A 9,984-nucleotide genomic window follows, 5' to 3' on the forward strand; every position below is an offset into this window, starting at 1 on the left:
AACCCCATCATTTCTTCTACCAAAGTGCATGACCATATACTTCCCAAGACTGTATTCCATCTGCTGTTTCTTTGTGCATTCTCCTAATCTGGCCAAGTCCTTCTGTAGCCTCTCTACTTCCTCAAAACTACCTGCTCCTCCACTTATCTTCATATTGTCTGAAAACTTTGCAACAAAGCCATCAATTCCATCATCCAAAGCACTGACATAACACAAATACAATTGATCCCAACACAGACCCCTGAAGAACACCACCAGTCACCAGCAGCCAGCCAGAAAAGGCTCCCTTTATTCCCACTCATTGCCAATCAGCCACTGCTTTATCCAGGCTAGAATCTTTCCTGTAACATCATGGGCTCGTAGCTTGTTAATCAGCCTCACTTGTGGCACCTTGTCAAAGGCTTTCTGAAAATCAAAGTACACCACATCAACCTTGGTTGTTATTTCTTCAAGATTTTCCCTTGCAGAAACCATGCTGACTATGGCCTATTTTATCACATGCCTCCAAGTATTCTGAAACCTCCTCCTTAATAAACGATTCCAACAACTTCCTAATCACTGTGGTCAGACTAACTGGCCTATAGTTTCCTTTCTTTTGCCTCTCTCCCTTCTTGAGGGGTGGAGTGACATTTGTAATGTTCTAGTCTCCTGGAACCATTCCAGGATCCAGTGATTCTTGAAAAATCGTTACTAATGCCTCCACGACATCTTCAGCCACTGTGGGCTCTTTCAGAACTCTGGGGTGTACACCATCTGGTCCAGGTGACTTAACTACCTTCAGACCTTTCCAATTTCCAAGAACCTTCTCTCTAATTATAGCAACTTCACACAGTTCATGACCCCTGACACCTGGAACATCCACCATACTGTTAGTGTCTTCCACAGTGAAGACTGATGCAAAATACTTATTCAGTTCATCTGCCATTTCCTTGTCCCCCATTACTACCTCTCCAGCATCATTTTCCAGTGGTTCAACATCAACTCTCACCTATCTTATACACTTTATGTATCTCAAGACAGTTCATGCACATAAAGTGACACTAGGTGATGCGTATGCAGTGGTGTTGGGACCAATTAATGTGTAGAAGTTGTTAATCAGCCTAACAGTTTAGGAGAACCATGTGATTTTGAGCCTGGTGGTCCTGACGTAGATGTTGCAAAACTTCTTCCCTGATGGGAGTAGGAAAGAGTAGCGGGAGGAAGGAGTGGGCAGGGTGAAGTGGGGGGGGGATCCTTCATGAAATTTTTGGCCTTTTTCCAGCACCTTTCTGTATATGTGTCCTTGATGGCAGGTAGGCTGGTGCCAGTGATGTGTTGGGCACGTTTTAACTGCCCATTGCAAAGCCTTCCTGTTCCTTTAGGAACTCAAAATTATTTGAATAGAATTGAAATGTGTCACTTGTGCAGAAAACCATTCCACAGAAGCGTCACAATAAAATATCTGTAAGGCCAGTGTATTGTGAATTCACTCTGCACTGACACAGCAGTTAAAGTGTAATTTCTGCCTAAATCCAGAATGTTCAGCTCTCTGCACAGTTCAGGCTTTAGTGACTAGTTTATGGCTTACAATTAACATTGGTGGAAAGGATCAAGGATCAATTTTGTTCACCATATACATTTACATGTATTAGGAATCTACTTTGCTGTGTTGGTACAACATGCAATAAAAAACAACATTCAACAATTATAAAGAATAAAGAATTACAGTGCCTTGTAAAAGTATTCAGCCCCCAATCCTTTGTTCACATAGATGAGTACTATAACTAGGGATTTTGATTAATTTACTTGAGAACTTCTTTGTGAATCACATACAACAGGAATTCTGCAGATGCTGGAAATTCAAGCAACACACATCAAAGTTGCTGGTGTTCGCAGCAGGCCAGGCAGCATCTCTAGGAAGAGATACAGTCGACGTTTCAGGCCAAGACCCTTCGTCAGGACTAACTGAAGGAAGAGTGAGTAAGGGATTTGAATGTTGGAGGGGGAGGGGGAGATCCAAAATAATAGAAGACAGGAGGGGGAGGGATGGAGCCAAGAGCTGGACAGGTGATTGGCAAAGGGGATATGAGAGGATCATGGGACAGGAGGCCCAGGGAGAAAGACAAGCGTGGGGGGAACACAGAGAATGGGCAAGGGGTATAGACAGAGGGATAGAGGGAGAAGAAGGAGAGTGAGAGAAGGAATGTGTGTATAAAAATAAATAACAGATGGGGTACGAGGGGGAGGTGGGGCATTAGCGGAAGTTAGAGAAGTCAATGTTAGAGAAGTTAACCAGATAACCAGCAACTTTGACGTGTGTTGTGAATCACGTTCCTTTTTTTCCCACAGAACCCAAAAAACAAGGAAACTTGTAAAGCATGAAAAAGTAAACATTCAAAAACTGAAAATTCAGCAGTCAAAAGTATTCACCCCCTTCGCTCAATACGTATTTGAACCACCTCGTGTTGTTATTACAGCTAGTAGTCTTTTTGAATAAGCATCTGTTAGCTTTGTACGATGAGATGGAGCAAGATTTGCCCATTCCTCCTTGCAAAATTGCTCAAGCTCTTCCAGGTCAGTTAGGGAGCAGTGGTGGACAACAATCCTGAGATCTTGCCAGAGGCGTTCGATCGGATTAAGGTCAGGACTCTGACTGGGCCACTCAAGGACATCAACTTTCTTCATTTGAAGCCACTCCATGTCTGCACTGGCAGTGTGTTTTAAGTCGCTGTCCTGCTGAAAGGAGAACTTCCTCCATAGTTTAAGCTTTCTGGCAGAGGCTAGCAGGTTTTTAAATTCAGGATCTCCCTGTATTTAGCAGCATTCATCTTCCCATTGTTACATGCCTAAAGGAGATCTGTGGTTTTTTGTGAGAATGATGTAATGGTCTTTTGGCGGTCACCTGATGTAATTTTCCTGCCGACGTGAGGTCACGTGATGACATGTGCACCACGGGTATATAGGGGTAGACCCCAGATGACGCAGTTAGTTTTTAGTTTGTAGGTTTCCAGGTAGAACGTGCTGTGTCTCCATTTCTGTTGCGTGTTTGTTTTTGTGACGCAGTTTCATTTTTGAAACGGTTGTGCGTTCTATTGCAAGAGACAATACTACTGGACTGGAAATTTTTGGCTAGATGTGCTGATTTACTCAATTCCAGCAGTAGAAGGGAGAGTGAAGACTTTATCAAAGTACAGGACTGAAGGATTGAGAGGAGTCGGCATCGGTCGGCAGTTTAACAAAGGATCGACCTTATTGAGTCTTCGTTGAAGGAGTAGCGACCTGCATCGAGATAACTCTTGCCAAAAGAGCAAAGAGCTCATGCAAAGGTTTGCTCTCTCTAAAAGAAATTAAAGTCAGTTGTTTTAAACTGTTTATTTACTGCATTGTGAATCCTTTGGACAGAACCAGCAGGAAAGTCGCGTCTATGAAGAAATCCTTCTCCAGAGAAGTCTCTCTCAATTGAACGTACAAATCTGCTGGACTTTCGAATTTACCATTTTAAGAACTATATCTCACTTTATCGCTTTAATAACTGTTTTAGCATTTAACGCTTTAAGAACCAGTGCCAAGTGACAATTTGTTGAACAGCTGCATATCAGTTAACTTCCGGTTAAAGTTTTCGTTTGTTTTTTTTTTATCGTTTATCCGCGTTTAATAAATGTTTGGTTGTTTTTATATAACCTGTCTCGATTGATATTCATTGTTGCCGGTTACGTAACACCATCAATCCTGACCAGATTTCCAGTCCTTGCTGCTGAAAAGCATCCCCATAGCATGATGCTACCTCCACCATACTCTACAGTAGAGATGGTGTTACCTGGCTGATGCACAGTATTTGATTATTCCACATATACAGTGTTACAGCCAAAAAGTTATGACCACAAAACTTTCTTCCACATCTTTAAAGTATTTTCTAAGTGATGCTTTGCAAAGTCTTCATGGCCAAGGATATGCTTTTTTTTTTAAAAGCCTGGGCTTCTTCCTTACCACTCTGCCTTTTTGTGCAAGGCCTTTAGAGATTGTGGAGCCATGAACTTCATCTCTGGTTGTAGCCATTGACTTCTGCAGCTCACTCAGAGTGACTGTTGGCGTCACAGTCCGTTCAAAGGTTCATTTATTATCACAGTATACAACTCTGAAATTCTTCTTCTCCAGATAACCACAAAACCAAGAAACAAAAGGACAGCAGCACCATCATCAACCTCCAAATCCCTCCTCCCCACATAAAACATGAACAAAAAAAAGGAACAAGCACATCAACCCCCAAATCCCCTTCCCCGCACACAAAAAAATTGGAAAGATCAAGCAAAAAACACAGAATATCAAAAACTACAAGACTGAAAAGAGTCTACAGTCCAAGTCCACACGCAAAATGTCAAAAACCTGGATAACATTCGCTGGGCACAGCAGTAGGCCTTTCCCTCTGCGGCAGCAGAGCGATCCTGTCAGCGATTCAAAAGGCAGTTTGCCCTCTTCAGTAACAGAGTGACCCCGTCAGCGATCAAAAGGCAGTCTCCCCTCTTCAGTCACAGAGCGATCCCGTCAGCGATCAAAAGGCAGTCTCCCCTCTTCAGTCACAGAGCGATCCTGTCAGCGATTCAAAAGGCAGTCTCCCCTCTTCAGTAACAGAGTGACCCCATCAGCGATCAAAGGCAGTCTCCCCTTTTCAGTCACAGAGCGATCCCGTCAGCGATTCAAAAGGCAGTCTCCCCTCTTCAGTAACAGAGTGACCCCATCAGCGATCAAAGGCAGTCTCCCCTTTTCAGTAACAGAGCGATCCCGTCAGCGATCAAAAGGCAGTCTCCCCTCTTCAGTAACAGAGCAACCCCGTCAGCGATCAAAAGGCAGTCTCCCCTCTTCAGTAACAGAGCGACCCCGTCAGCGATCAAAAGGCAGTCTCCCCTCTTCATTGCTTTAAAAAGAGAAGTTCAGTAGCTTCTCTTACAAGTGCCATTCTTCTCCAGTAACTAAATTTAGAGGGGCAGCCTGACCTAGGCAATGTGGCTATGGTTTCATATTTTTTCCATTTTTCCATAATGGACTGCACTGAGCTCCAAGGTATGTCCAGTGACTTTGAGATGGTCTTGTACCCTTGCCCAGATTTGTGCTACTCTATTATCATTTCCCTGACTTGTTTTGAATGATCTTGTGTCTTCATTTTGGTTTGGTCTGTTGAAAATCTACAATATTGTTGGACCTTAGACAGAAGAGGCATTTATTTTCATGAATTCATTGAAAACAGGTGACCCTCCAATTTTCTGCATCATCAAATTGGGTGAGTTGGTAAGGTAATGTACAGTATTGCACCTGAAAAAAGTTGTGCAGTAATTACAAAGGGGATGAATAATTTTTTGCCTCAATTTTATTTTTTTTACATTTTTAGTCAATTATTGACAGGTTTTGGAATTTTTCTTTTGATTTGACTTGATGCCCAATGTTTTGTAGATTAGCTCAAAAAATCCTACTTCAATATAGTTAAAATATAGAAAATGAAACAATAAGATGTGAATATAGTTGTGGTGGCTGATTAATTTTTCAAGGCTCTGTCTATAAATAAAGTCAGAGGTTAAAGAACGTATATGGAATAAATGTGCATACAGTTGGAATACTATATTACAGCATAATAAAAAGTGGTTTGAAGTTTTATCAGTGTAGCAACAGAAGTAATAGATAGAGAGGGTGTGGGGGGGGTAACTAGAATGGTTGATCAGATCAACTGCCTCAAGAAACTTTTAAGGTGGTATGTCATTTTTGTTTTAAAGACAAAACCTTGCAGAGGAAAATTATTTGCCACAAATCTGGTGTAAGCTCCCCAAAGAGAAGCTGGTGTAAAACCACCACTCAAACCAGTTGCTTCCTGTTTAGATCTCTCACTTGTGCTTTGAGCCATCTCTGCCTGGATGGTAGCAGAACCACTACTTTATTCTTGCTCTGGATCACTGTCAAATGACCTCTGACCTAAATGCACCCTGTAGAATTCAAGTCAGAACAAAGTCATACCACTGGGCTTATCCTCCGATAATACTCTTCTGCTCCCTCCCCCCCCCCCAAACACACCTTATAATGACTGAAAAAGTTACAAATTTTCAACCACCATACAAAGCACTTGGTTAGATACATGCATAGGAAATGTTTATGGTCAGCCCGGTCTGCAGGTACAAGTGGGGCCGACGGGCCAGCTCCCGTGCAGTATTGTTCTGTGACACACACGTGGGAGAGGCGTTCGTGATTTTTCAGGGTCTAAGCAAACCCTCAGCAATGAAGAGGGTAGAAAGTGGCAAAATAGGTATATCCTCCATTAATTGTCTCGTTTGATAAAAGTGAATGAATTACTCCCAAGTTGTTTTTGCAAGTAATTCATGCCGATAGCGGGGACGGCGCTTTTAGAACACAACGTGCAGACTTACTTCGGAAGTCCACCGGCATTCCTATTCTATTTGAAACCAGTGACCGCACTATATGACACATGGGTTATTCAAACGATTTGGGAATTGCCCCTCAGGAAGTAAACGAGCACACCTCCCGTACTGTACAGTAAAGTAAAAATCGGCTTGCCGTGCGCATTAGATCAGGCCAGTTAGGCTCGGAGGCGGAAATAAGAACATGTAAAAATATGACTGTAACCTCTTCAGCTCGTCGGATGATTGCATTTCTTACTTTAATGGCTAGAAGATCCATTTTGCTGAATTGGATACTATATTTCACTGATTTTCACAAACTATGTTGTGTTTAAATTTGGAAAAAAAATAGAAGTGTGGTTTATGACCCTTCCAGTAAATTTGAAAAAAACTTGGAGGCCATTTATGCAGCATTTTCATATGATGTAATTTGACTATTTCCAAACTTATTTTACTTCTCTGTAGTGTTGGTTGAGAGGAACAGAGTCGTCGACACTAAGGTTTTCTTCTCTTCCATTTTTTACGATGTTAAAACAGCCCAGGTCTTTTTTTTTAGTTTAGTTGATTAATTCTGTTTAGTTTAGTTTTTTTTGAGGGGGTTATATATTTTTTCTTTTTTCATGATTTTTGTCTAGAGTAGTTTTGTTCTGTATTATTCATTGGTATCCTATATGATTGGGAGTTTTGTTAATTAAGTACTATTTGGTTTTATAATTACTCATGTTAAGTATAACAATGTATTCCGAGTAACTTTGTACTATTATTGTTATGTTTATATTTTATGAAACTAATAAAAAGATTGAAAAAGAAAATATGACTGAACGATTTGTACTATCCGTTGAATAAACAGATAAGTAACATTTCTGTACACATTTCATTCTCTTAGTTAAGACACTGTGCTTTCCAACCCGAGAATATACTGGCTGCTTGTGCACTTGACACATGCTCTCGGTTGAACTTGATCTTGCAGACAGGGATGTGACTCATTCCCCTCCTCATGCCGGTGTCCCCATTGAAGTGGAGGCCTGGACCTCCAGGCTCCGCACACAAAGAGAAGAGGCCAACGTCGCCAGCACCGGCACACTGAGCTGGCAATCGGTCTCGTCCCCCCACCTCTCGGCCCTTCGATCGCCACTCACTTGTCTCTGATGATCGTCTGCAGCTCCCTGATCTGGTCGTTCATGGGCAGCAGCTTGAGCTGCGCTCCCAGCGGCTCGGGCTCGGGCTCCACGCTGGCCGCGAACCTCACTTGCTTGGGCAGCGTGTGGTTCCGCTCGGAGTTGTTGAGTTGCTGCTGCTGGGTGTTTTGACAAGGCATGATCCTAGAAAGGGGGGAATCAGCTTCCATAGAACAACAGTCCACTCCTCCTTATGATGCCTCCAGCTTCCGCAGTCCGTGAAATGAAGCCAAATGGCAGCGAAAACGAGAGAGAAGAAAAAAAATCTCCAGACTTCTTGCCGTTGCTATCTCAGACTCTGCCTTTTATATCCTAGCTCCATCTGCTGGCCGGTGCCTTTCTGATTCTTCATCGCCGCAACACCCCTATTTCCCACTTTTTCTTTTGATTTACATTTTCACGAAATTTGTTTACGAAATACCAACAGAGAAAGCGTTAAGTATTCACTCATTTATTTGATTCTACTTAGTGTCCCTTCACGCTACGCTGATTCTTTTCATCAAGGCAAGAAAGACCGCTTTTACTTAAAATTAGAAAATTTCAACTTCAAGTTTAATGTCAACCAACCGAATATATGTATAAACCAAATTAAACAACTTTCTTCCAGATTAAGGTGCACGACACAGTACTGTACATATAACACAAACACACACACATACACAGAATACATCAAGTAATATTACCACAAATAAATTAACAAATAATAAAATATATTACAGAAAATCGACATTTAGAGTTAAATAGGACGTTGCAATTGGGCGCAGCGCCATCTGGGCAAGAAGACTTCAAAGTTCAAAGTAAATTTTATTTTCAGAGTTCATATATGTCATCACATACAATCTGAGATTCAATTTTTTTCTGCGGGCATACCCTGCAAATCTATAGAATAGTAACTATAACAGGATCAATGAAAGATCAACTGGAGTGCATAGCTGGGCAAATGCAAATATAAATAAATAACAAGAACATGAAATAACTAGATAAAGAGTCCTTAAAGTGAGATCGCAAACACGAGGAAATCTGCAGATGCTGGGAATTCAAGTGACACACAAAAAATGCTGGTGGAACGCAGCAGGCCAGGCAGCATCTCTAGGAAGAGGTACAGTCGACGTTTCGGGCCACGACCCTTCGTCAGGGCTAACTGAAAAAAGAGATAGTAAGAGATTTGAAAGTGGGAGGGGGAGATCCAAAATGATAGGAGAAGACAGGAGGAGGAGGGATGGAGCCAAGAACTGGACAGTTGATTGGCAAAAGGGATACAAGGCTGGAGAAGGGAGAGGATCATGGGATGGGAGGCCTAGGGAGAAAGAAAGGGGGAGGGGAGCACCAGAGGAAGATATAGTGAGAGGGACAGAGGGAGAAAAAAGAGAGAAAGAAAGGGGAAAAATAAAAAAAATAATAAATAAATAAGGGATGGGGTGTGAAGGGGAGGAGGGGCATTAACGGAAGTTAGAGAAGTCAATGTTCATGCCATCAGGTTGGAGGCTACCTAGACGGAATATAAGGTGTTGTTCCTCCAACCTGAGTGTGGCTTCATCTTGACAGTAGAGAAGGCCGTGGATGGACAGATCAGAACAGGAATGGGACGTGGAATTAAAATATGTGGCCACTGGGAGATCCTGCTTTCTCTGGCGGACAGAGTGTAGGTTATCAGCAAAACGGTATCCCAGTCTGCGTTGGGTCTCGCCAATATATAGAAGGCCGCACCGGGACCACTGGACGCAGTATATCACCCCAGCTGACTCACAGCTGAAGTGTCGCCTCACCTGGAAGGAGAGTCTGGGGCCCTGAGTGGTGGTGAGGGAGGAAGTGTAAGGGCATGTGTAGCACTTGTTCCGCTTACAAGGATAAGAGCCGGGAGGGAGATTGGTGGGGAGGGATGGGGGGACGAATGGACAAGGGAGTCGCGTAGGGAGCGATCCCTGCAGAAAGCAGAAAGGGGGGGTGAGGGAAAGATGTGCTTAGTGGTGGGATCCCATTGGAGGTGGCAGAAGTTACGGAGAATTATATGTTGGACCCGGAGGCTGGTGGGGTGGTAGGTGAGGACAAGGGAAACCCTATCCCTAGTGGGGTGGTGGGAGGATGGGGTGAGAGCAGATGTGCGTGAAATGGGAGAGATGCGTTTGAGAGCAGAGTTGATGGTGGAGGATGGGAAGCCCCTTGCTTTAAAAAAGGAAGATATCTCCTTCGTCCTGGAATGAAAAGCCTCATCCTGAGAGCAGATGCGCCAGAGACAGAGGAATTGCAAGAAGGGGGTGGCATTTTTGCAAGAGACGGGGTGCGAAGAGGAATAGTCCAGGTAGCTGTGAGAGTCCGCAGGCTCATTGGTTGTGGTAACATCTGCATGGATGGCAAGATACCAAGTTACCCCCCTTTGCTCAAGAGCCTGATGGTTGAGGGATAGAATCTGTTCTTGAACCCAGTTGTGC

At 43.1% G+C, this 9,984-nt stretch overlaps 1 protein-coding gene across 2 annotated transcripts in view; it reads right to left on the reverse strand.

Moving 5' to 3' along the window:
• The window catches only part of uprt (uracil phosphoribosyltransferase (FUR1) homolog (S. cerevisiae)), a 34,164-nt gene extending 26,293 nt beyond the window's left edge, over positions 1-7,871 (reverse strand). Inside the window, exon 1 of one of the 2 annotated variants that reach the window (XM_063061032.1) lies at positions 7,517-7,871. In XM_063061032.1, the coding sequence (XP_062917102.1) occupies positions 7,517-7,725 (209 nt within the window). In that variant the 5' untranslated portion in view covers positions 7,726-7,871. The remainder of the gene's footprint in view (positions 1-7,516) is intronic. The other variant, XM_063061031.1, reaches the window with a different exon arrangement.
• Positions 7,872-9,984: the final 2,113 nt, after the last annotated feature.

The sequence above is a fragment of the Mobula hypostoma genome, chromosome 10 (genome assembly GCF_963921235.1).
Source record: "Mobula hypostoma chromosome 10, sMobHyp1.1, whole genome shotgun sequence".
Lineage (NCBI taxonomy): Eukaryota > Metazoa > Chordata > Chondrichthyes > Myliobatiformes > Myliobatidae > Mobula > Mobula hypostoma.